The 26,851-nt window shown below is 43.2% G+C and overlaps 1 protein-coding gene, 1 long non-coding RNA gene and 1 pseudogene across 29 annotated transcripts in view; 1 reads left to right on the forward strand and 2 right to left on the reverse strand.

Annotated features, from left to right (window-relative positions):
* Positions 1–26,851, forward strand: part of IDO2 (indoleamine 2,3-dioxygenase 2) — a 69,291-nt gene that overhangs the window by 25,987 nt on the left and 16,453 nt on the right. For 7 of the 26 annotated variants that reach the window (XR_012416388.1, XR_012416386.1, XR_012416385.1 and 4 more), the window contains 5 exons: positions 5,914–6,033; positions 9,153–9,271; positions 12,356–12,370; positions 14,839–14,938; positions 16,749–16,866. Coding sequence is in view for 19 of the 26 variants with exons in the window: in XM_065519128.2 (XP_065375200.1) it covers positions 5,914–6,033; positions 9,153–9,271; positions 12,356–12,370; positions 14,839–14,938; positions 16,749–16,866 (472 nt within the window). In the remaining 7 variants the exon portion in view is untranslated. Of the gene's footprint in view, positions 1–5,913; positions 6,034–9,152; positions 9,272–12,355; positions 12,371–13,026; positions 13,310–13,575; positions 14,513–14,598; positions 14,939–16,748; positions 16,867–21,076; positions 21,142–26,851 lie in introns of those variants that run through there. The other 19 variants (XR_012416387.1, XR_012416381.1, XR_012416382.1 and 16 more) reach the window with 12 other exon arrangements.
* LOC123575183 (uncharacterized) overlaps positions 12,847–26,851 on the reverse strand; it is a 62,153-nt gene continuing 48,148 nt past the window's right edge. For 2 of the 3 annotated variants that reach the window (XR_010577259.2, XR_006700341.3), the window contains exon 3: positions 13,003–13,142. This is a non-coding gene — a long non-coding RNA (uncharacterized lncRNA). Of the gene's footprint in view, positions 13,143–26,851 lie in introns of all 3 variants that reach the window. The other variant, XR_012416390.1, reaches the window with a different exon arrangement.
* LOC135964720 (nuclear transcription factor Y subunit beta pseudogene) lies at positions 23,950–24,688 on the reverse strand (annotated as a pseudogene).

Below are 26,851 nucleotides of genomic sequence, written 5' to 3' on the forward strand. Positions count from 1 at the left end.
AGTAAATAGATGGTGGATGATGTTTCACTGTGAGTGAGGGAAGTTACAGATTAGCAAGGGGTAGGAGGGAAAGCTAGAATTAATAGGTGTTACTGCATTAGAGTTGGAGACATCAGTATTGTGTCCAGAATTGATGAGTTCTTGGTCTCGCTGACTTCAAGCATGAAGCCACTGACCCTCGCGGTGAGTGTTACAATTCTTAAAGATGGTGTGTCCAGAGTTTGTTCCTTCAGATGTTCAGATGTGTCTGCAGTTTCTTCCTTCTGGTGGGTTCGTGGTCTCGCTGACTTCAGCAGTGAAGCTGCAGACTCTGGCGGTGAGTGTTACAGCTCTTAAAGGCCGCGTCTGGAGCTGTGGGTTCTTCCCGGTGGGTTCCTGGTCTCGCTGGCTTCAGGAGTGAAGTTGCAGACCTTCGCAGTGAGTTTTACAGCTCATAAAGGCGGCGTGGACCCAAAGAGTGAGCAGCAGCAAGATTTATTGTAAAGAGCGAAAAAACAAAGCTTTCACAGTGTGGATGGGGACCCAGGCAGGTTGGCGCTGCTGGGCAGCCTGCTTTTATTCCCTTACCTGGCCCCACCTACATCCTGCTGATTGGTCCATTTTACAGAAAGCTGATTGGTCCGTTTGACAGAGTCCTGACTGTTGCCTTTACAATCCTTTAGCTAGACACAGAGTGCTAAACTGTAACTCTCAAGGCGACCGTCCACAGCTTCATTCTTGAAGTCAGCGAAACCAAAACCCACCAATTCCGGACACAGTATGAAGTCATGTTTTGTTTAATATTTATAAATATATATGAATGTATAATACTACTTACATATGCCTATATAATGAGTTATATGTATGTATAAACACACACACACGTTTCCTAGATCTATCCACTGCAAGGATCTGGAATTAGTGACATCCTAGTAGCAATGAGTAAACCAACTGCCCAGATAAATACCCTTTTCCAATAACAGTAGCCTGGTCTTCTTGAAGAAATAGCTGATAATAGACGATGCATGGTGGCTCTTGCCTGTAATCCCAGCACTATGGGAGGCCAAGGCGGGTGGATCCCGAGGTCACGAGTTCAAGACCAGCATGGCTAAGATGGTGAAGCCCCATCTCTACTAAAAATACAAAAATTAGCCGGGCGTGGTGGTAGGTGCCTGTGATCCCAGCTACTTGGGAGGCTGAGGCAGGGAATTGCTTGAACCCAGGAGGTGGAGGTTGCAGTGGCTGAGATCGTGCCACTGCACTCCAGCCTGGGTAACAGAGTGAGACTCTATCTCAAAAAAAAAGAAAAAAAAGAAAAGAAAAGAAAAGAAAAAAAAAAAAGAAAAGAAATAGCTGATAATAAACCTCAGGTAGGGAAAATACAAAATGACCCCAGAACATCTTGTCCCACTAGAAAGTGGGGGAGTGCTCAGGAAGGTTGAGTAGATGTCACATGGAACACAGCAGCCAGCTGAAAGAGTTATCAATGGCCAGGCTGGAGCAATATGAGCAAGAAAATACATCAAGTAGCACTGGAGTGTGATTGAAAGTAAAAATTTAATATACACCTGTTCATAATGTTATTTTATTTAAAAAGACAATTTAGAAATATTTGTAAAGTTTTAGCAAAAAAAAAAAAAAAAAAAATTAAGAACCCAGAATTGTATTGTTCATCTGTGAGTACAAAAAGACATGATATCCATCAAACCAAGAAGTAAGAAAATATAACATTCAAGCATTTTGTCTCAGTTGCTCAGGAATTATTCCAATAAAGTGAATACAATTTAGAATCAAGGACTCAGGAAAGGAAAATATGAGTATGTAAGAAACACGGTGAAACAATGAAACCAGTAAATTTTATGGTCATTATAATAATTGATAATGTGACTGTGAAATAAGAAAATAATTTCTAAAATAATTTGTGAGTGCATTGTGTGTAGGTGCATATTCTTGTGACCAAGTCATGATAGAATGATATAGTTAAACTCCTTATTTCTCTTTAACAAAACTTGGGATATAGTGGAATGACAGTTGTAAAACTAAAATCATGGATTTTCTTTTTTTTTTAATTTCCTGAGATGGAGTCTTGCTGTGTCTCCCAGGCTGGAGTGTAGTGGGACAATCTTGACTCACTGCAACCTCTGCCTCCCGGGTTCAAGCTATTCTCCTGCCTCAGCCTCGTGAGTAGTTGGGATTACAGGCTCCTGCCACCACATCCAGCTAATTTTTTACATTTTTGGTAGAGACTGGGTTTCACCAAAATCCTACTGGTCTTGAACTCCTGACCTCAAGTGATCCACCTGCCTTGGCCTCTCAAAGTGCTGGGATTACAGGCGTGAGCCACTGCGCCCAGCCAAAATAATGTTTGTATTGGTGTGCTATGCTGGATTATAAAAGAAATGAACCAGAAAAATATTACATAGTTAACAGCGAAGTAAGATTTGTGCTATCAGTTATCACGACATGTTATAAAACCATAGAAATTCTGACCAATAACCAAGGGAACCAAAACTTAATAGAGGACCTACATACAGACCCATGTGTGTATGGAATACACACTAAACACGGGACAGGGGTGAAATGTTGGGAACACGATGGTAATAACATGACTGGTAATCCATACATAGAGTTTGCACATAGCAAAATGATTAACTGGCTCTGCTCTTTTGACCACAAACAAAAATAAATTCATTCAAGATGGATACAAACTTAAATGTCAAAATCAAAAATATTTCATCTGTTGGAAGAATATGTTGGAGAGTATCTTTATGTATTGGCATGAAGGAAGAATTTTCTAGGGTTGGGCACAGTGGCTCACGCCTGTAATCCCAGCACTTTGGGAGGCCGAGATGGGTGGATCACCTGAGGTCAGGAGTTTGAGACCATCCTGGCCAACATGGTGAAACCCCATCTCTACTGAAAAGACACAAAATTGACTGGGCGCCGTGGCTCACTCCTGTAATCCCAGTACTTTGGGAGGCACAGGTGGGTGGATCACAAAGTCAAGAGATTGAGACCATCCTGGCCAATATGGTGAAAACTCATCTCTACTAAAAATACAAAAATTAGCTGGGCGTGGTGGTGCGCACCTGTAGTCCCATCTACTTGGGAGGCTGAGGCAGGAGAATAGCTTGAACCCAGGAGGAAGAGGTTGCAGTGAACCGAGATTGCACGACTGCACACCAGCCTGGCGAAAGAGCGAGACTCCGTCTAAAAAAAAAAAAAAAAATACACAAAATTAGCTGGGTGTAGTGGCATGCACCTGTAATCTCAGCTATTTGGGAGACTGAGGCAGGAGAATCACTTGAACCCAGGAGGCGGAGGTTGCAGTGAGCCAAGATTGTGCCATCGTGCCACTGCACTCTAGCCTGGGCAACAGTGAGAGACTCTATCTCAAAAAAAAAAAAAAAAAAAAAAAAAAAGATTTTTCTAATAAGGCATAACATTGGAGTATTTTTTTTTCTTTTTTCTTCTTCTTTTTTTTTTTTTTTTTGAGACGGATTCTCGCTCTGTTGCCCAGGCTGGAGTGCATTGGCGCGATCTTGGCTCATTGCAAACTCCGCCTCCTGGGTTCACGCCATTCAGCATTGGAGTATTTTTCTGATATACTTGATATCCTTAAAACAGGACCTCTATTCATCAAAATAGGCTGAAAGACAACGAAAGCCAAGCCACAAACTGAGAGAAGATATTGTCATACATACACATGAAAAGAAGATTTGTATCCTGAATATATAAAATCCTGTAAATTGGTCAGAAAAACAACCAAATAGAAAACAATGTTCAACAGACATTTTGTGGAATAGAAAACATAAGTTCCCAATATATCATCTGAAAAATGCAAACTACCATTAATAGTCAAGAAAATGAAAGTCAAAACCATAATGGGATAACATTTTATAACCATACAACTGAAAAATGCTTAAAGTTTGGCATGAACAGGTATTGGCAGGAATATAAAACACCTGAATCTTTTATTCACTGTGAGTGGGTACAATCTCTCTCAAAAACTGCTTGTGATTATCTGGCAATGTTGAAGATATACATCCTATTAATGAAGAACTCCCTTTTTGTGTATATAAATACCTTAGAGCTTCCTAGGGCTGCGTACTGATAACTGCGTACTCTGAAAGGTATGAAAGTATTGTTTATCATAGCAAAAATACATGAAATAACTGTGAAAATAAATAAACTGCAGATGCATCCAGTAATGATGAATGTCAAAGCCATAACATTGATGAGAAAAGAAAATCATAGAATATCCTGTATTCAGTATAATTCTATTATGTTAAGTTCAAAAGCATTCAAACTAAATAATCAATATATTTTGAGATGGAGTCTCGCTTTGTCCCCCAGGATAGAGTGCAGTGGGAACATCCTGGCTCACTGCAACCTCCACCTCCCAGGTTCAGGTTATTTCCCAACCTTAGCCTCTCAAGTAGCTGGGACTACAGGTGAGCACCACCACGCCTGGCTAATTTTTGTATTTTTGTAGAGATGAGGTTTCACCATGTTGGTCAGGCTGGTCTCTCAAGTGATCTGCCTGTCTCAGCCTCCCAAAATGCTGGGATTACAGGTGTGAGTCACTGTGCCTGGCCAATAATATATTGTTCAGTGACGTACATATATGAATTTTGAAGGATATATAAATAGCGAGGAAATAACAAATACAAAATTCAACAAATAGATACTCTTGAGGAGCAAGCAGAATATTACAATCAATACAAGGCACACAGAGGGTTACAAAAATTTTGGTCAAGTTCTATTTCTTAAGCTGAGTGATGAGTGAATATGTGTTTGCTTATGTCTACTCTTTTGGTTGTAAATAGATATTGCATGTGTTTCATTTGTATTCATGGTATATAAATTCGTGAAATGCTTCTAATAAATAGGAAGTTATAAGATGCATTTCAAAATGTTCAGCAGAAAATAGTGCGAACATGTTGTCCTGAATCATGTTGGAGATTCTAAAGAAATGTTCACAATGGTTCCGAGAAGCTCCTCAAACTTCATTTTTGCTTTTAGAGGGAAAATCACATATTTAGCCCTCCCAAACTGAGGCCAGAGACTGTCAAAATGTTAGTTGAGTAGCATTAAGAAAAGCATTGAAGGTAGAATACCTTTCCATTGTGATGGAAACCCACAAATTAGTATTTCTGTTTTTAGTCCAATATTATTTCTACTAATTAACAGATTTTTAATACACTTGTCATCACGGACAAATAATTTTGTGCTCATGTCCTCAAAGTCATTTACAATTCAGAACAAATTGACTTAGAAATAAAATGTGATTAATATTTTTTATTTATTTTTGAGAAAAGTATTAATAATTTTCTAATGGTATATCTTTCAAATGTGTCTAGCCATAATAAAAATAATTATATAACACTCAAAATAAATTAGGCATGGAGGGCGGAGGTGGAGGGGGTGTGAAAAGCCCCAGGCAGCGTCAGGGTTGTGTTTCTGCTCCTGTTAGATAGAGAGAGGAACACCCACCGCACGGGGCTGTTGCAGGGTCAGCCATAGCAAGCGGGCCACAGTGTTTGGATAAGACAGGCTTGTAAAAGTTGCCATGCAAGACCCCTAGGAAATAAGCCCGCTCAGTCCTTGGAGTTAAGTATCCTACAACATTCCAGCCAAGCAGTGACTTTGGGGATGGAGACGGGAGGCTGCCACAGCCATGGGGACCAACTGTGGGCTCGGGTGGGCAGTTAGGTTCTTCCTGTGCAAAGTCGTGTGGACCACCTCCCATACTGCAGGGTCCTGGGTCTGGAGATAAATGGGTGTGTGTGCGGGCTCTTTGTTCCTTCATTAAAATACAACCCATTGCCTTGCACTCAAAGGTCCCTTCACATCCCAGGTCCCCAGGCCCCGTTCCCTCCCCTGTCCCCATTCCCATCCCTCCTCTGACAGTATTTGGATTTTCATGAACAGATGCCCTTGCTGAGCTGCCAGTTCCTGAAAGGTCACCGAGAGCAGCGCCTGGCCCACCTGGTCCTGAGCTTCCTCACCATGGGTTATGTCTGGCAGGAAGGAGAGGCGCAGCCAGCAGAGGTGAGGGCCAGAAAGTTGCTTCTCCTGTTACCGGCGGGTTGACTGCGCCTGGAGTAATGTGCTCCCTGCTTGGTGCTACGCTGTTTTCCGGGAAAATGGGTGCTTTCTTCTTCTCAATGGGCATTAGTTTAAGCAAGGATGAAGGGTTCATTTATTATTATTTATTATTTATTTTATTTTGAGACAGTCTTACTCTGTCACTCAGGCTGGAGAGCAGTGGGATGATCTTGGTTCACTGCAACCTCCCCTTCCAGGTTCAAGTAATTCTCCTGCCTCAGCCTTTTGAGTGGCTGGGACTACAGGCACCCACCACCACGCCTGGCTAATTTTTGTATTTTTAGTAGAGATGGGTTTCACCATTTTTAGTAGAGATGGGTTTCACCATGGTGCCCAGGCTGGTCTCAAACTCTCGACCTCAGGTAATCTGCCTGCCTCGGCCTCCCAGAGTGCTGGGATTATAGGCGTGAGTCACTGCGCCCAACCTGAAGGGCCATTTAAATGAAGGAATTTTTTATTTTTTTTTCTGACTAAGAAGCTAATTTGTTTTTTAAACTGATAGCTATTTCTTCCTTTTATAAGCTTTTGAATTTGTTTTTGTTTGTTTGTTTTTTGGCACCCTTTTCCAAGAATGTTTGAAGAGCTGCATGTGAAGGCAGATTGCTTTTTTGCTTTTAAACAGGGTCGCACTATGTTGCCCAGGCTGGAGTGCAATGGTGCAATCATAGCTCACTGCAGCCTCAACTCCTCCTGGGCTCAAGCGACCCTCACACCTCAGCCTCCCGAGAAGCTGGGGCTAGCAGCACATACCACCACACCCAGCTAATCGTTAAAAATTTTTTGTAGAGATGAGGGTCTTGCTCTTTTGCCCAGGTTGCTCTTAAACTCCTGGCCTCAAGTGATCCTCCTGCCTTTGCCTCCCGTCCTGGGATTATAGGCGTGAGCCACAATGCTGGACCTGAAGACAGACTCTGAGAATTCATAAAAACCTCACAGCATTTTGTACTCTTACGTATATAAATTATCCAGGTTGCTCTTCATAATCCTGTAAAGTAACGAGAGCCATACCAGGCCCATTTTACAACTGAAAAGCACAGACACTTATTTCCTAAATCAAGGTCAGACAGCATGTTAGTGGAAAAGCCAAGGCCAGAACCCAGATCTTTTGATTTTACTAGTGCGGCCTTCTTTCTCCAGGGGACATATTGACATTTACAGCGCTCATCTTCTTAATTTTTTTTTTAATACTGCTTTCTATCCAGTCAATTATTAGTCTGTCTTTTAATACTTCATCCAAATCTCTTCTGAATCATTGTATAACTTTGTACAGTTTCCATCCACGGTGTCAGTTACTATTCCTTGTCAGTTTTAAAAGTGTGCCTTTCCCAGAAATCAGGGAATTACCCATGTCCTAGAACTCCACGGAGAAGAGAACAGCCTGTGCCCACTGTGTTTGCCTGATTGATCTTACCTCTTCTCTCTCAGAGAAACAAAGGAGACTCAAGGAAGAGGAACAGTGTAGAGCCACGTCAGCCTTGTTATTTGTCAGTGCATATCTTCTTTTTTTTGATACAGAGTTTCACTCTTGTCCCCCAGGCTAGACTGCAGTGGCATGATCTCGGCTCACTGCAACCTTGGCTTCTGGGTCCAAGGGATTCTCCGGCCTCAGCCTCCTGAGTAGCTGGGATTACAGGCACCTGCCATCATGGCCAGCTATTTTTTTTTTTTTTTGTATTTTTAGTAGAGACAGGGTTTCACCATGTTGGCCAGGCTGATCTCGAACTCCTGACCTCAGGTGATCCACCCACCTGGGTCTCCCAGAGTGCTGCGATTACAGGCATGGGCCCCAGCACCCAGCCAGTGCATTACATTTTCAAAACTGTGTGTCTGATGCTGAAAAGTTTGAAGTCTAGGCACGTCCCAGTGGGTCCTCTTTAGACCATCCCCTCTGCAAATCATTATCCTAAATTGGGGTTTGGGGGAGAGAAGAGCGATATGGGAAGGAAGTCTTCTCCTCCCAGCTGTGCCCTGGTAGTTCCAGGGAACCAGGAGGCTCCCCATACCCACCATCTCGCCTCAGATCACCTTTCACTTTCTTTGTTTCTCCTCCCTTGACTTTTCAGCTCAGAAAGTACCTAGCTTTCCAGTGCATTCTGAGGAAAGTGTACCCGAGGTTCACACTGCAAAACCTTTTAAAGCTCTTCATTGTTTTCCACCCAAGAAAAAATTCAAGGGAAAAATGAAGGCAAAAGCAGGGCATTCTTAATGGATATTTTATCTTACGGAGAAATGAAAATGGAAAAGGAAGAGGGGGCACAAGGATGGGGTTTGAATCTAGACTCGTTCAGCCTTTACCTCCGATAGAGAACCCCATGCAGCTTTTCTGGACTTGTGACTGAGAAAGCGCTGTGGAGGGCTCCTTGGATAAAAAAGGGTAAAGGGATCTGTCCTGCGGTGGCTTACTTGAAGGTGTTACTGGGTTTGACTAATGAATGAGAGACAGAGTCAGTTTCCCCACAGGCTGAGGTGGTCTATCCTCATGCTTTTCTAGGGCGCTGGGGTCTCCCTGGCTCATACCCTGGTGCACACACAAGTTTCTGCATCTAGCTGTATATCTCTATCAGTCAATCAGTCAATAAATCTATCATCTATCTATCGCTCTATCATCATCTTTCTATCATCTATGTATCTGTCATCCCTCTCTCTCTCTCTCTCTCTATATATATATATATATTTCTATCCATCTACCTACTTACCCATCTATCAAAACTTTTTTCTATTGGTAATCTCCTCGGGCCCCAGTTTATGTTTAATTGTTTTGGTAGTGCCTTTCTTTGCACAGTCAGTTTGCAGAGGTTATTTTATATTCTATATGTACGTGTATGGTCCAATGTTGTAATTTTCACGTATATTGTACCGTGTACTCATAAGCAGTATTTCCACTGGGTCATTAACAGAAAGATATGTGTGAGGCATATGAATATGCATCACTCAGGTAATTCAAACTTGGTTCCCAGGTCATTTGTGTACCACAGGATTGCTGGAATAAAAGGCAACCATGATTATTTCCTCTGCTGCAAGCTTTCTAGAATACGCTATTTGTCTTGATTTATTTCTGAAAGGTACTGCCAAGGAATCTTGCCCTTCCATTTGTCGAAGTCTCCAGGAACTTGGGGCTCCCTCCTATCCTGGTCCACTCAGACTTGGTGCTGACAAACTGGACCAAAAAAGATCCAGACGGGTAAGGAAGGAAGAGAATGTTTTGAATTTCCACAGACTGAAACTCTGCCAGAGGCAGTCTTGTGACTTTTTTCCCACAGGAAATGCCCAGGCTTTTTTTATAATTAGGGATGGTCATATTTATGGTCTGCTTTATGGTTCCAAAGAAAGGGTGAGCTTGACCAAAAATTCAAAAATCACAGGCCCCAGAAGTTTCCTCTCAGTCCGCTCTGAACACAATGGCTCAGGCCATTTTGTCTTGTTTGTTTCCACATCATGTGTGAATTTTTCAACCTGACCATCAAGCTCCTGCAAAATCAGCTTTTATTTGTTCTTTCTCTTCAAACTGTTTATTCCCTAAGATGCTCTCCATTCATATCAGGTTAGAACCAGTTGGCTTTGATAAGTAATCATTATATAGTGATCAGAAGAGAATGATTATGGATGAATTCAGAGCAGATGCTCCAGGTGGGTTGGATTGAGAATTTGATTAATAATTCCATCTATTCCACCAAAGTCACATCATTCCTTTGACAGTTGGGCTGCGAATAAGGACATTTGTCTATAGAAGGAATAGCATGAGTTTTTAACAAACAAGAAATTCAACAAATAGAATTGGACGCATCATCTAAAATGTTAAATTTTCCTTTCACCTTAATTTTCGCAGCCAAATTTATTTCAGCTCCAGATAAAAGAGACAGCAGTTTCTTTTGTGGCTAATTACAACAGCTGAAGATTCACCGAAGTTTGATGTGAGGAAGAACTTCCTCAGCCATGAGATTGCCAGAGGCAATGATGGGAATCTACTTAAAAGGGTTATGTATTTAGTAGACAGCTTAGATTTTAAGACTAATTTATGTGCCCCGACCGGGCGCGGTGGTTCATGCCTGTAATCCCAGCACTTTGGGAGGCTGAGGCAAGTGGATCACCTGAGGTCAGGAGTTCAAGACCAGCCTGTCCAACATGGTGAAACCCTGTCTCTACTAAAAATACAAAAAAATTAGCCGGGCATGGTGGCGCATGCCTGTAATGCCAGCTACTTGGGAGGCTGAGGCAGGAGAATCGCTTGAACCAAGGAAGTGGAGGTTGCAGTGAGCAAGATCATGCCATTGCACTCCAGCCTGGGTGACAAACTCTGCCTCAAAAAAAAAAAAAAAAAAATTATGTGTCCCATTGGAAGAAGTGAGATTGGGCCATCTCATGTCTCTCAGGAGCTCTGAGCCCTGGAGGTTTATGTTTTCTGCAATTATGAATTGTGATCCTTGATTAATTATGCTTTAATAATAAAATGGGTGACTACTGAAAACTGCTGAATCTGGGTAAGAATTTGGATAAAAAATAATAAATATATATGCATAATTTATTCTGTTCAAGGTACTGAATAGTGAATTAGCTGGATTTGTTACTCAAAGAGAAAGATAGAATAAGAGAAGGTTGAAGGGAAAAATGACTGTACTAGAATGGTAGTCAAAAATGCAACAACAGACAGGTACAGAGGCTCACACCTGTAATCCCAGCACTTTGGGAGGCCCAGGTGGGCAGGTCACCTGAGGTCAGGAGTTCTAGACCAGCCTGGCCAACATGGTGAAACCCTGTCGCTACTAAAAATACAAAAATTAGCCAGGTGTGGCAGTGGGTGCCTGCAATTCCAGCTACTCGGGAGGCTGAGGCAGGAGAATCACTTGAACCCAGGAGGCAGAGGTTGCAGTGAGCCAAGATTCCACCACTGCACTCCAGCCTGGGCGACAGAGTGAGATCCTGTCTCAAAAACAAACACTATAAAACAACAACAAAAAAGCTATTAATAGTTTCTTAGGAAGGAAGAGTGAAGGGCTAGTTTAATTCCAGAGATGTGGACACAGTCCTGGGTCTCACCAGTTATTCTGTTTGGTAATTATCTTTTGAAACCTTTTAATATGCCTAGCACAGAGCTAAGTGCTATGAAGAAATGAAAGAAATAGAAGCAAAGTACTCCCCATGTGGTTAAATAACAAGACACTATATGACAAATGTCAAAGAGTGACTCAAACAATATGTCCTTTAGAATTTCAGAGAAATGGCATCAATGCAGGCTTTACAAATCAGCAAAAATCTTGGTGAGGGGGCAGAACTTGATGTAAGGCAAAGTCTAAAAGTTGAGTAGGAATCAACTAGCTAGAACAAAATGTGGGGTTGTGGTAAATACAAAAATGTAAGAGGAGTGAAATAACTCATTTATTTATTTATTTATTTATTTTCAGAGACAGAGTCTCACTCTGTCTCCCAGGCTGGAGTGCAGTGGCATGTATCTCGGCTTATTGCAACCTCTGCCTCCTGGGTTCAAGCACTTCTCCTGCTTCAGCCTCCTGAGTAGCTGGGATTGCAGGCACCCATTACCACACCCAACTAATTTTTTTTATTGCTTTTTCTTGAGGCAGAGTCTCACTCTGTTGCCCAGGCTGGAGTGCAGTGGCGCCATCTCAGCTCACTGCAAGCTCTGCTTCCTGGGTTCACGCCATTCTCCTGCCTCAGCCTCCCGAGTAGCTGGGACTACAGGTGCCCACCACCATGCCCAGCTAATTTTTTGTATTTTTAGTAGAGATGGGGTTTCACCATGTTAGCCAGGATGGTCTTGATCTCCTGACCTCGTGATCCGCACACTTCGGCCTCCCAAAGTGCTGGGATTACAGGCGTGAGCCACCGAGCCTTGCCTAATTTTTGCATTTTTAGTAGAGACAGGGTTTCCCCACATTGGCCAGGCTGGTCTCAAACTCCTGACCTCATGATCCGCCCGCCTTGGCCTCCCAAAGTGCTAGGATAACAGGCATGAGCCACTGTGCGCAGCCTAATAATTTATTAAGATGGCCATAGGCCAAATATTCTGGGGCTGGAACGTGAGTGGAGATGTCACTCACCCTTTATCACACAGCATTCCATGGTTCAGCCACAACCTGCCGAATTCAAAGCAAGTGTGGATGTGTGTGTGTCTGCAGTGCCTTGCAAACAAGTGGGCATGCCTGTGGACATGTGACCCTAGAAGTTATTAATACATCTGGTTTACAAACTTAATTGTTCTTTTCTTTTATTTTTTTCTCTTGGTGGTCATCAATAACTGAAATTGGGCTAGATTCCTGGAAATTGGGTAAGTTCTCAGAAATCATTTATGCACTTTAGAATCTATGCCAAATTTAAAATCTTACAATAAAACAAAGAACAAAGCATGCTAAATTAGATGTATAGTATAATATCAACCATATAAAATGCATAAAAAGTATACTAGAAGGAAATGTGCCTGAAGTTCACAATCTAAAAATTAACAATGATTGCCTCTTCCTTGTATAGATTAGGGAATTTTTTTTATTGTATTTTCCAGTCTGTACATAATAAAACAAGTAACATGCAATGCAAAGAAAACAAAATTAAACTTTACCAAATTTCAGTAACTCTTTGAAGTTTTTTTGTTTGTTTGTTTGTTTGTTTTTTGAGACTTAGTCTTATTCTGTTGCAGTGGCATGATCTCGGCTCACTGCAACCCCTGCCTCTGGGTTCAAGGGATTCTCCTGCCTCAGCCTCCTGAGTACCTGAGATTACAGGCACCCCCCACCACACCTGGCTAATTTTTGTATTTTTAGTAGAGACAGGGTTTCACTATGTTGGCCAGGCTGGTCTTGAACTCCTGACCTCAGGTGATCCACTCACCTCGCCTCCCAAAGTGCTGGGATTGCAGGCGTGAGCCACCGCGCCCAGCTGAAGTTTAACGGTTTGAAAAAAAATATTTCTCATCTCACTCTATCTTCTATGGGAGGCCAGATTGCAGATTGGCTACAGAAAAATCCCTTCAAAAGACGCTGTTATTACGTAGACTGGAGGTCACGGGGCAGGTCTGATCCACACATCCTTAGGCTCTGCTTCTCCTGGAAAACAAAAATAGCCTCTGATCCAGTGTTGCTTCTCCCATCACCAAACCTCAGCTTCTATTGCCAAACCCATCAAATAAGAGTGTCCAGTAGAAAAACTGGGCAGATGGGGGCACAGAAGGTGAAGACACCATTTCCCAAGCTAATGTTGCTGCTGGAACAATGTAAGTCTTGACTTTGACTTGGTTTGGTTTGGTTTGACATTGGTTTTGTTTTTCATCTTTGTCTCATGCTTAAAATGTGAAGGGCAAATATGATCCATAGAGTTAAGGTTTTAGGTTTTGTAGATGTTTTACTCTGTTTAAATGACAGCAGGTCATTTCGAAATGATCCCTCTGTAACAGCCTTCCAGATCCCATTTGATTGCACAGCATTGAGATAGATAGATTAGATAGATAGATAGATAGGATAGATAGATAGATAGATAGATAGATAGACAGACAGATAGATAGATAGTTAGATAGATAGAGTTTGGCTCTGTGTTTCCACCCATATCTCATGTCAAACTGTCATCCCCACATGTCAGGAGAGGGACCCAGTGGGAGGTGACAGGATCATGGGGGTGGATTTGCCCAGTGCTATTCTCATGATAGTGAGTGAGTTCTCACAAGATCTCATTATTATTATTATTATTATTGCAACAGAGTCTCACTCTGTCACCCCAGCTGGAGTGCAGTGGCATGATCTCGGCTCATTGCAACCTCTGCCTCCCAGGTTCAAGCGATTCTCTTGCCTCAGCCTCCTGCGTAGCTTGGATTACAGGCATGTCCCACCACGCCCGGCTAATTTTTGTATTTTTAGTAGAGACAGGGTTTCACCGTGTTGGCCAGGCTGATCTCGCACTCCTGACCTCAGGTAATCCGCCTACCTTGGTCTCCCAAAGTGCTGGAATTATAGGATTGAGCCACTGTGCCCAGCCAGTTCTCACAAGATCTGATAGTTTAAAAGTGTGGCACTTCCCCCCACCTCCTGCCACCATGTAAGATGCATGCTTCCCCTTCCACCATGATTGAAAAGTTTCGTGAGGCCTCGTAGCCACACTTGCTGGTAAGCCTAAGGATCTCTGAGTCAATTACACCTCGTTTCTTTATAAATTACCCAGTCTCAGGTAGTTCTTTATAGCAGTGTGAGAACAAACTAATACACGTATAAATGGATTAGAGGCAGCACTGGCCTGAGTTGTGAAACTCTTCCCAGCCTGGTCCTGTGATTAGCTGGCTATATGACCTTGGACAAGCTGCTTTGCTTCTGTGGGCCATGGCTTCATATCTGTAGAAAAAAGAGCATGGACTTAGCTGTTGCCTGGGTCTCTCTAGCTCCAAGACTCTGGCTTTTGTTAGGAATGATGTTGATGGGCCATAGAACTGGTCCTGTGGAGAATCAGCTACATCTCTTACTAGGAACTTCTCATTCAGCCAGTTATTCCACTGCGGAGATAGTCCAGGACCATCAGGGCCATGCTAGACATTGGGAGGCTGCCTGTCAGGTGAACATGAGATTAAACTTATCTGTTCTCTTTCCTCCCTGAACATTGCTGAAGGTATATGCCCATCTTCAGGACTGTCTTGTGGAGAGGAAAAAGTTGTGCAGTGATTCCACCCTGCAGTTACCTAACTTGGCAGGGATCTCTGGGCAGTGAGTACTCACAGTACAGTCTCCACATCCCTAACCATGTGGTCCTCTCCTTCCCAAGGAACCTGGAGACCATCATCTCATTTCCTGGGGGAGAGAGCCTGCATGGCTTTATACTGGTGACTGCTTTGGTGGAGAAAGCAGCAGTGCCCGGGATAAAGGTACCTTCTCACCTTATAGCACCTTTTCTTTTTAAATGAGCTTGAGCTTCCCATTCTGCCTTTCCTGCAGTGGATTTCTCAATACGAATGAACATAGACCTTGTCCTGCTTAGTTCAAGTCTGAGAGAAGAGATCTAAGCTCTAGGCCACCGTATTTGCTCCCTTTTCTCAATTCCCATAAAATTTGGAAAGGACCTTTTCTCCATTCAACAAACAGGCATTGTTTTGGGCAATGGGAAATTGGATCTAACAAGACAGACATTTTCCCAGCCCTGACAGAAGCTCATGATGGATACAGTGGTTGAAGATGGATTAACGTGGATTACGGGTGTGAGCCACTGCACTGGGCCTCAAACTGGAAATTCTTCAGGAGTCAGACAGGTACCAGGAAGGCTGGATAGAAGACAAAAGACAGTGATGCAGCCTGTGATCAGCTACAGCGTTAATGCCTTGCCTAAAAATATTTCAGTTAGATTTTTGCCTTCCCTCGCTACCTCCCCCAACTGCTTTTTTTGTTTGTTTGTTTTTTGAGATGGAGTCTTGCTCTGTCCTCAGGCCAGAGTGCAATGGCATGGTCTCAGCTCACTGCAACCTCCGCCTGCCAGGTTCAAGCGAATCTCCTCCCTCAGCCTCCTAAGTAGGGCATGCCACCACGCCTGGCTAATTTTTGTATTTTTAATAGAGACAGGGTTTCACCATGTTGATCAGGCTGGCCTCAAACTCCTGACCTTGTGATCCACTTGCCTCGACCTCCCAAAGTACTGGGATTACAGGTGTGAGCCACCGTGCCCAGCCAACACTACCTCCCTTGATAAGCATATGTTGAGCACCTACTGTGTCCTCAATGGGGTGACCCATTGCTGGTATATTATAGCACTTTCTTTCTCTCTCAATAGTTAAACTCCATGGTTACTTTAGTTTTCATCCATGTGTTTAGTGCATTGGAAGACACAGAATCAAATATCGGCCTTCTAAGTATAGTTCAGATGAAGTAGAGACTCAAGGAAGACAAGGAAGTCTTCCCAGCAGAGGGGGTTCTAGAGCTGGGGGCTCTGTAGAATCTGTCTGTGTATTAGTCCATTTTCACGCTGCTATAAACATACTACCTGAGACTGGGTAATTTATAAAGGAAAGAGGTTTAATTCACTCATAGTTCTGCATGGATGGGGAGGCCTCAGGAAACTTACAACCGTGGAGGAAAGTGAAGGGGAAGCAAGAACTTCTTTACAAGGCAGCAGGAGAGAGAGAGAGCAAAGGGGGGAGCTGCCAAACACTTTTTTACCATCAGATTTTGGGAAAACTCTCCCTCGTATCATGAAAAGAGTATGGGAGAACCCGCCCCCATAATTCAATCACCTCCCACCAGGTCCCTCCATTAGCATGTGGGGATTACAATCCAAGATGAGATTTGGGTGGGGACACAGAGTCAAACCATTTAAATCTGACTTTATATGAGACTTTTTCGGAGCAAGGATGCCCCAGTTGGAAATGCAGAAGTAGAACTGATCATAATATGTGACAAATCTGAGAGACGAAAGGAGTAAAATAATAGTACTCAGGCCCTTGGGAGGTGCAAGAAGTAACTGTCAGCTGAAATTCCTGAAACACAAAACTAGGGGTCTGTCTGGGAGGTCCCCAGGGAGCTTCTGGCTGTCAGGCTGACACCACAGTGGATCTAGCTTAGGATGTTCCCAGGAAGTTCTGACAAACTGTCCAGTCCTCCTCTGGGTTCCCACAGTATGAAGCTTACTCTGCCCGCATGGACTTTAAGGAAGTGCTAATAAGTTGTATACATGAATCTCATTCCCAGGCTCTTGTTCAGGCCGTGAATGCTATCTTGCAGCCCAACCAGGAGGCCCTGCTCCAAGCCCTGCAGCGACTGAGACTGTCTATTCAGGACATCACCAAAACCTTAGGACAGATGCACAGTAAGATGCCTCCCATGCTCCTGCACAATCCCCCAGGGGTCCTGGGCTCTGCTTGGGGAAAGGGGACCTGGAGACCAGGCATGTCCTGAAGGGGTGACGATACATTCATCCACCAGATGACGCTGATGGACGATCTTTCTTTTAGGTTAAGCGCATGTTATCTTGGAGAGCTATTGTCACAGCTTTGTATTCTCCCTCTCCTTTATATTCTCCCGTGATTAAGATGGTTTCCCTTCTGCAGTGGCCAGACATTTCTTAGGCATGTTGAGGTCTTGCCTGAAGCTTGAGAGGAGGGGATGGGATGCACAGCAATGTTGGTTGCGCATGCCCCATCCCGCAGTGTTAGGTACGGCAGAGAATTTGTCTACACTCTCTAATGCCCCTTTTATTCTAACCTCCTCTGTTGGTTCCTGAGATGTCTGACCTTGGTTTTAAGCCTTGTCTAATGGAAGGCCTGTGCTCCCTTTCTGTAGCTAGGGCAGGCTGAGTTGTCAAAAGTAAGAAAGTTGTCAGAATCAAAATGGAGTCACTTGTGTTGAAGAAAAAATTTTAAACCTTGACAAATAGAGCTGGGGAAGGCTATAAAGAGAGAGCTCCCATGCGTAAATGCTTGATAACAAAATCTTTTCCAAAGGACTGAAAAAGTCACCACCTTGCACAAAGGCCATCACACCTTACACACACCCAAAAATACTTACACAATGGCATCTGCCCAGCAACTGCCTTTCCAACGTTGGCCTTGTGCCACCCTTTTATTGATGCCCATAGCCAAGGATAATGATCTCAAAACATTTATGTAATTGTCCTCATTTTTCCTTTAAAAACATGTGTCTTCCTTTATCTCTCTGAATACCCACATGGTTTATTGCGGCACACGTATTCCCATTGTAATGCCCTACACCAGAATAAATATCCTGTTCCATTAGGGAGCCTCTCCCTGTTACTCTGGTTAACACAGGCATGGTCAGTTACGGGGCCCAAACTTCCTGGACCGGTTGCAAATCTTATTCTGGTTATTGCATTCAGTTTCCAAAATCTGGGAGGCTCTTCAAATTCTTCTCTCAGAGCAATCTGAAGAACGTATTAGGAGGGTGTGAGAGAGGAGTGCGATTTCCTAACAAGAGAAAACCAGAGTCTAAGTATCCTTTTCCCTGAATCCTGCTGAAATCCCTGAAAGAAAGATTCTGGGAAAAGAGAGTGTTTATAGGAAGCAGGACAGCAGGGAGGAAGAAAGACGCTAGGTGGTGCCGAGTTTTATTATCCTGTATTTAAAAAGTAAATATAATTTGTCATCCCAGCCTCTCAGTACTAGCAGAAATCTATGTGAAGTCATAGGATTAGGTATTATTTCCATTCCACTTCCTGGTTTTATATTTTATATTTTTATTTTCTCTATTTCCTTGAATTTTAATTTTAAAGCCCTCATGATCACATCAGTAGGCCTTCCGCCAAACCAGTCCCCTAAGTTGTATGGTGGCTTTGCCAAGCTGAAATGAGATGAGATGTGTTTTAGCTTTGCCAAGAAAGCCTAATATCCATCACTCAGGATATCAAGGCTATTAGGGAGATAGTGCAGGTGTCTTCAGATCACGTGGATGAGCACAAGGAAGTAATTTTGGAAGATTATGAGAAACCTTCCACCAGGTCCCAGTACATGTAGCAGTAAGACGGTGCACTCAGTGTCTGACTGTCACAGGCTTTCCTAGGGCTCACTTTCAGACTCACTTTTGTGTGTATATGTGTGTGAGATGGAGTCTCACTCAGTCACCCAGGCTGGAGTGCAGTGGCGCAATCTCGGCTCACTGCAACCTCTACCTCCTGGGTTCAAGCGATTCTCTTGCCTCAGTCTCCCTAGTAGCTGGGATTATAGGCAGGCACCACCATGCCCAGCTAATTTTTGTATTTTTAGTAAAGATGGGGTTTCGCCATGTTGGCCAGGCTGGTCTGGAACTCCTAACCTGAGGTGATCTGCCCACCTCGGCCTCCCAAAGTGCTGGGATTACAGCTGTGAGCCACTGTGCCCAGCCCAGACTCACTTCTTAGGCCCAGGCCAACCCGCTGTGCTCTCCTGCTCAGCCTCTGCAGGAGGTCTCATTGTCTGAGGAGGTCCCAGGGCTACTGCCCTTGTTTTCCCAAAAGGCACATTTTCCCAAGCAGATGTAATTTCGTTTCAATGTTTTACTCCTAGTCACATTCATCTATATGGAGAAACAGCTGAATGGATTGGACTGCATTTTCTAAGGATGGCCCCATGCCATCCTGCACACTCCTCCACAGTGTGGCCTGGGCATTCCTTTCATCCAGGGGTGGACTCTGTGCTCCTGCTTGTGATATGCGTGTCGCCAATATAATGTAGTAGAGGGAATAGCACCGACTTCTGAGGCAAGACTAGAAAAGGTGATGCAGGTTCTACCTTGTGTCCTGAGCCGCTAGGTAAAAAGTCCACCTACCCTGACACCACTATGCTGTGCAAATGACACAGGCAAACCACATCAAAGAGCCATGTGTGGGTTCTCCAGTTGGCTTCAGCCCAGGAGTCAAGGTGCCTTCAGATGGTTCTAGGCTCCCACCCCAACTTATGTCCCATCTTGAAGTCTTCCCAACTGAGGCACCAGCCCTGTGGAGCAGAGACAAGCCATTGCCAACTTGTCTGGTCCAGACTCCCCATCAGCAGAACACAGTGGTTGCTTCACGCCCCTATGTTTGGAGTGGTTTCTTTTTTTTTTTGAGACAGAGTCTCGCTCTGTCCCCCAGGCTGGAGTGCAGTGGCCGGATCTCAGCTCACTGCAAGCTCCACCTCCCGGGTTCACGCCATTCTCCTGCCTCAGCCTCCCGAGTAGCTGGGACTACAGGCGCCCGCCACCGCTCCCGGCTAATTTTTGTATTTTTTTAGTAGAGATGGGGTTTCACGTGTTAGCCAGGATGATCTCGATCTCCTGAACTCGTGATCCGCCCGTCTTGGCCTCCCAAAGTGCTGGGATTACAGGCTTGAGCCACCGCGCCTGGCGTTTGGAGTGGTTTCTATGCAGCAATAGTAACCGCAAGAAATGAAGTTATAAAAATAGTAACAAACACTAGAAATTGCAAGATTTAAGGAATCACATGAATGCTCCAGGCATTGCCTCTGGTTTGTAATTATTAACTTTCTTCTGCATGATAAATAGAGCTTGGCTAGACTTTTTCCCTCTGCTTCCATTCCCCAAAATGGAGCATACCAAACAATAGCTTCTTTTCGAGCCCAACTTTAGCAAGAGTCATGAGCTCGAATCCCTTCATCCATAACTACTTCCGTCCAGGCATGTAGACCCCTTCACACTCAGGGCTGAGTAGAAAACGCCTGTTGCAGACTGCAGTGGCATTTTGGAGAGCCACCCTCCCGGTACCTGAATCCCAAGTCCTTTTCCAGCTTTTCTCAGTTTTGTACCGTGCTCACTTCTGAGTGGAAGACAGAACCAGCCCGGTCTATTTTCATAAACTGCCCCCATAAGGCAGAAGTCCATACGGTACTAGAAACAACCAAATCTATGTCAGCCTGCCACCACCTGCTGCCTGTCAACCGTGTGTGTCTGCAGGAGCTGCGTCCAGTCCTTCTTTGGAACTGGTTTCCAGGGACTCAGCCAGTTCTGAGTTTTCTGACTCATTGGAAGATTAAACTATTTTCAGACTTTCAAGTGCTCAGATTATTAAGAGATGTGGTTTTTTTTATTTGTTTGTTTGTTTTTTCTTTTTCTTTTTTTTTTTTTTTTTGGCATGCTTACTGATAGACCCTGTTCTCTAGAAAGTAATGTTCTTCTCGGAAAAGGTGAAGGATACTTTTCTCCCCCAAAAGTCATGGAAATGTTTGCCTTTATTTACTTCCAAATTAACAGAATCTCCAGCTTTTGCTTGACCCATTGGCACATTGGCAGTGTTAAGAATTTTTTCTTTTAGCAGTAATGAGGAGTTGAGGGTTTCTTTCTAACAATTTAGTGTATGCATTTAAATCAGATTTCTTATTGAGTAAATTGGGGCTAAAGTTTAGTGTGAAATTCTGCTACTGTTCCCTTCTCATTAGTTCACTTGATATCATGGAAAGATTTTCCATCTTAGTCTGGGAACTTATTTTGTCTAAACTCAATTGGAAAGTAATCAACACTGAGATTCTTCTTTAATACATTCTATATGATAATAAAATCATACAAACATTTCTTTCTTTTTCTTTTTGACCTAGAAAAGATGTTCACAGCCCAGACATGGTGGCTCAAGCCTGTAATCCCAGCACACTGAGAGGCCAAGGTGGGTGGATCACATGAGGTCAGGAGTTCGAGGGCAGGGTAACCAACATGGTGAGACCCCATCTCTAGTAAAAACATAAAAATTAGCTAGGCATGGTGGCGCATGCCTGTAATCCCAGCTACTCAGGAGGCTGAGGCAGGAGAATCACTTGAACCTGGGAGGTGGAGGTTGCAGTGAGCCGTGATCCTGCCACTGCACTCCAGCCTGGGCGACAGAGTGAGACTCTGTCTCAAAATAAATAAATAAATAAGAGATGTTCACAATATATTGTTAAGTGAAAAAAGCAGGTTACAGAACTTGCATAATATGAGCACATTTTGATAAAAATATACATATTTAGCAAAAAAGGATAAATGATGTTTATTAAAATATTTACATTGATTATTTCAACACAGAGGATGGTAGTTGATTTTACTTAACTTCTTCCCTCCTTTTTTTCAATTTGAACTTTCTATAATGAAGATTGTTTCTTTTTTTGTTTTTCTGGGATGGAGTTTTGCTCTTGTTGCCCAGGCTGGGGTGCAGTGGCGGGATCTTGGCTCACTGCAACCTCCGCCTCCCTGGTTTAAGTGATTCTTCTGCCTCAGCCTCCCGAGTAGCTGGGAATACAGGCATGCGCCACCACACCCAGCTAATTTTTTGTATTTTTAGTAGAGACAGGGTTTCTCCATGTTGGTCAGGCTGGTCCTGAACTCCTGACTTTAGGTAATCTGCCTGCCTCAGCCTCCCAAAGTGCTGGGATTACAGGCGTGAGCCACCATGCCTGGCCTGATTATTTTTTAAATAGGGTTAGAAAGTGAGGAAGTTATTAAACTCCAATTAGCCCAAATATGCCCCAGAGGGTCCTTCTGGCAGAGTAAATGTCTCTGTTCAGCCTGAATCTGGGAAATTGTTCCTACCTTACAAACTGGAGTATCCTTCAGAAATGTCATTCACTCAAACTTCCTTTTAGGCAGACTGCATAATAGCAGTTTTTGATATTAACTATTTAAAAAAAAGTTCAGATTAATTAACACCAAAAGAATAATTGAGAAAATACAAATCCTCACTTTAAAAAAGAAACAACAAAAGTAAATACTAAAAAATTATACCATGTTATATTATCTAAGCTTAGTTTACTGCAAAGATCAAGAACACACTAGTAGTTGACGGCTTCTACTCACACTGTTCATAGCCACTGTTCCAGCCATTCCCTCACCCATGCAAAAGGTCTGTACACACAATGATGCCTGATGGTACACTAGGAACCTTCATATTTCAATTAAAAGATAAAATGAGAAGATTTACCATCAGCCTATAAAATTCTTTTTCTTCTTCTTCTTCTTCTTCTTCTTCTTCTTCTTCTTCTTCTTCTTCTTCTTCTTCTTCTTCTTCTTCTTTTTTTTTTTTGAGATGGAGTCTCGCTCTGTTGCCCAGGCTGAAGTGCAGTGGCGTGATCTTGGCTCACTGCAACGTCTGCCTCCCAGGTTCAAGTGATTCTCCTGCCTCAGCCTCCCAAGTAACTGGGATTACAGTTGCGCACCATCACACCTGGCTAATTTTTTGTATTTTTACTAGGGACAGGGTTTCACCATGTTGGCCAGGCTGGTCTCGAACTCCTGACCTCAAGTGATCCATCTGCCTCGGCCTCTCAAAGTACTGGGAATTACAGGCATGAGCCACTGCATCCAGCCTAAAATTCTTCTGAAGGGTAATAGTACTTGAAGATATGGTTTGAAGAAAAAGTTATATACTTACCGAGAGGGCACCATTTTACAAGCACTAGAACTACATTAAACTTAAATGAATTCCAACACTCTTAATAATGTAACTCAATAACAAGTCTAGAGTTAACAAAAGCTCCAATAACTAAAACTACATTAACAGGCACAATGAACATTGTAAACACCGTTAATCGGCAATAAGTTTAATAGGCCAGACAATATTTGCTTCTGCATTCACACTTACTCAGTTATACTGTTGAAAAATGGTGCTGCTCGAGCTATGAATGCTTTACAAAGGAAATCATTTTAATAAATACAGTATATGCTAAAACTCTAACTAAACTATCGTGCAAGATATATAACCAGGACAAATACAAATTCGCAATACAAACAACTTGTATTCAAAATGAACCCTACCTTTATATTTTATTAAAAGGGCAGACTTTATGAATTAACCCAGCTGCTTCCTGAATTACAAAAGTGGCACGACTCAATATGAAAGTAAGAGACTGTCTACAAATTTCTGACGTAATAAATTGTAATACACAATGCATGCAGGAGTCTTATAGAAGAATAAACTCTCCTAGGAAATAAAAATATTTTATACTTTTAAAATCCAAAGTTAAAAAAAAAAATCATTGCCAGATGCGTTGACTCACGCCTGTAATCCTAGCACTTTGGGAGGCCGAGGCAGGATCACTTGAGCCCAGGAGTTTGAGACCTGCCTGGGCAACATAGCAAACCCCATCTCTACAAAAAAATACAAAAATTAGATGGGAATGGTGGTGAGTGCCTGTGGTTCCAGCTACTCAGGAGGCTGAGGTGGGAGGATGCACCTCAAGGCTGCAATGAGCCAAAGTCACACCATTGCACTGAAGCCTGGGGACAGAGTGAGACCTTGTCTCAATCAATCAATAAATAAATATCATTTATGAAAAAGATTCTCTAGTCAGAATTAACACCTCAACTAGTCAAGCATCAGGAAGTTACATTACAGCTACTTAATATACAAAGGGATACCTTTTTCACCAGTCATTGTCTTCTGGTATTTCTATTCCAGAATCACACACTCTCACTTCCCTAAATTCCTCACCCCATCATTTCTTCAGAGCCTGGAAACAGAATTTGTCGAACACCAGAAATCTCTTGCTATGGTGGTATATAAACCATAACATTTGTTGTTGCCCAGCGGCAGGTATGAAGCCGGCTGGTGACTGGCTAGCAAATGCCTATTCTGTAAGCTCCTCACTTAGCCCATCTGTAGCTCTGACTTCTCTACCAATTCCCTTCTCTCTTTTCATAGCCTCTCTGAGTTTCTGAAGGGATAATTTCAGAGGTTCCACATAACTGTCGAAGCCTACGGCAGACACGGCAAAGAGAAGATCCTCTCCACTGGTCATTTCCGTTTCTCTTGGGGGCGTCTTTCGGTTACCTCAGGTGTTATAAAGCTGATGAACGCACGTACACATTCTTGAACACTTTCTTGGGCATTTCCCATTTGAGATATGGCATGTTTCATTATCCCAGTGACATGTGCAATCAAAAAATGTATATTTTGTTCTCTGCAACTTTCTTTTGAACCATTTGTATCTTCATGACCATTCATGCTGTCCTCACTGTCATCATGAGGCTGTATAACATAATGACTCCTCCAGTGCAGTCTTCGGAAATTCCCGGTGCAGAAGCACATGTCATACAGCGGTCCCCATTCATCTCCAGTGCAGCTCTGGCTGGCTCCCATGTCTGATCAGCTGTTCGGTTGGACAGAAAATGACTGCAAGGGAACCAGTTCCAGTGTGGAGCTCTGCTTCCAGGACTCAGACTCCCCTCCCTCCCATGTTAATGCTTTTTTACTTCTTCTTCTTAATTTTTTTTTTTTTTTTTTTTTTTTGACAGAGTCTTGTTCTGTCACCCAGGCAGGGCAATGGTATGATCTCAGCTCACTGCAACCTCTGCCTCCTGGGTTCAAGCATTTCTTGTGCCTCAACCTCCCGAGTAGCTGAGATTACAGGTGTGCACCACCACACCCAGCTAAGTTTTTTTGTATTTTTAGTAGAGATGGAGTTTTGCCATGTTGCCAAGACTGGTCTCAAACTCCTGAGCTCAGGAAATCTGCCTGCCTCAGCCTCCCAAAGTGCTAGGATTACAGGCGGGAGCCACCATGCCCAGCCCCATGTTAATGCTTCTAAAGTTTGTCCTCACTCCTTTAGAAATTCCTTCAGTACATCCTTTAAGACTTCCTCTAGTGAGTGTCTGCTGTTGGTAAACTCTCCCCTCTAAAAGTTGCCTTATTTCTCCTCAATTCCTGAAGGATATTTTTGCTAGCAGCTATATTCTTTTAAATGTTGAATATATCAGTACAATAGCTTCTGGTTTCCATGGTTGCTATTGAGATGTTAACTGTCAGTTTATCTTTCTCCCCTGACTACATGTACAAGTTTCTCTGTATCTGTCTACTTTTTGAGTTGTTCAATTTGTTGGCCTTAGGCTTCGTTCTCCTTCTTCTTCTTCTTAATTTTTTCTTCTTCTTCTTAATTTTTTGAGATGGAGTCTTGCTGTGTTGCCCAGGCTGGAGTACACTGGTGCGATCTTGGCTCGATGCAACCTCTGCCTCTTTGTTCAAGTGATTCTCCTGCCTCAGCCTACCGAGTAGCTGGGATTACCAGCACCCGCCAACACGCCAGGCTAATTTTTGTATTTTTAGTAGAAACAGGATTTCACCATGTTAGCCAGGTTGGTCTCAAACTCTTGACCTCAGGTGATACACCGCCTTGGTCTCCCAAAGTGCTAGGATTACAGGCGTGAGCCACCACACACGGCCAAAATTGTTAAACTTTTTATTTTCTTCCTCAAGAGGATGAGAAGAAAGGTCAATTGTAAGCTTTAGAAGTGTTGCCCAATAGCCAATCTGAGAATATTCTCCATAAACATTCACTAGAAGCAGCCAGTGACCAAGGGTTGCTTTTGGTAAGAAGAATTGATTGTTGGGGTCAGGAATGGGAGGAAAGCATACTTCTCCTTAGATACTTTGTTGAACTTTGTAAATTGTGTGCCAAATGCACGTCGTATCTAGACTTCATAAATTAATTTCTTTAAAAATAATCAAAGATAATTTTTTAAAGACTTATTTAATTTAAGGTGATTATAAAACATCCAGTAGAAATATGAGGCTTTAAAGTAGGAACTGGCCAGGTGTGGTGGCTCATGCCTGTAGTCCCAACACTTTGAGAGTCTGAGGCAGGAAGATTGCTTGAGCCTAGCTGTTTGAGACCAGCCAGGACAATATGGCGAGACACTATATCTACCAAAAAAAATAAAAGGCTGGGGATGGTGATTCATGCCTGTAATCCCAGCACTTTGGGAGGCCGAGGTGGGTAGATCACCTGAGGCCAGGAGTTTGAGACCAGCCTAATCAATATGGTGAAACCCCGTCTCTACTAAAATTACAAAAATTAGCTGGGCTAAGTAGTCCCAGGTACTTTGGATACTGGGGCAGGAGAATCACTCAAACCTGGGAGGTGGAGGTTGCCGTGAGTCAAGATTGCACCACTGCACTCCAGCCTGGGGGACAGAGCCAGACTCCGTCTCAAACAATGACAACAACAATAACAAAAAAGAGAAAGAAAAAGAAAAATTAGCTGGGTGTGGTGGTGCATGTGCCTGTAGTCCCAGCTACTTGTGTAGCTCATGTGCGAAGATCACTTGAACAAAGGAGGTTGAGGCTGCAGTGAGGAATGATGGCGCTACTGCACTCCAGCCTGGGTGACAGAGCCTGTCTCAAAATCAGTCAATTAATAAAAGTGAGAATGGCACAAAAGAGATACCGTTTGGTGGTCATGACCATGGCTTGTCTAGTTCAATCTGCTGGAGTGGGTTGTGCATCTGCAATGCCTTGCCCTGTGTGTCAGTAATGAAGCATTGGCCACGTGACTTTTTGAGTGGGTTGGTAGTTAGTGAACGTTAAGAATGTCATGTAAAAAGACTGGAGTCATTCTGAGTGTGAGGTT

Source organism: Macaca fascicularis, chromosome 8 (assembly GCF_037993035.2).
Source record: "Macaca fascicularis isolate 582-1 chromosome 8, T2T-MFA8v1.1".
In the NCBI taxonomy this organism is placed as follows: domain Eukaryota; kingdom Metazoa; phylum Chordata; class Mammalia; order Primates; family Cercopithecidae; genus Macaca; species Macaca fascicularis.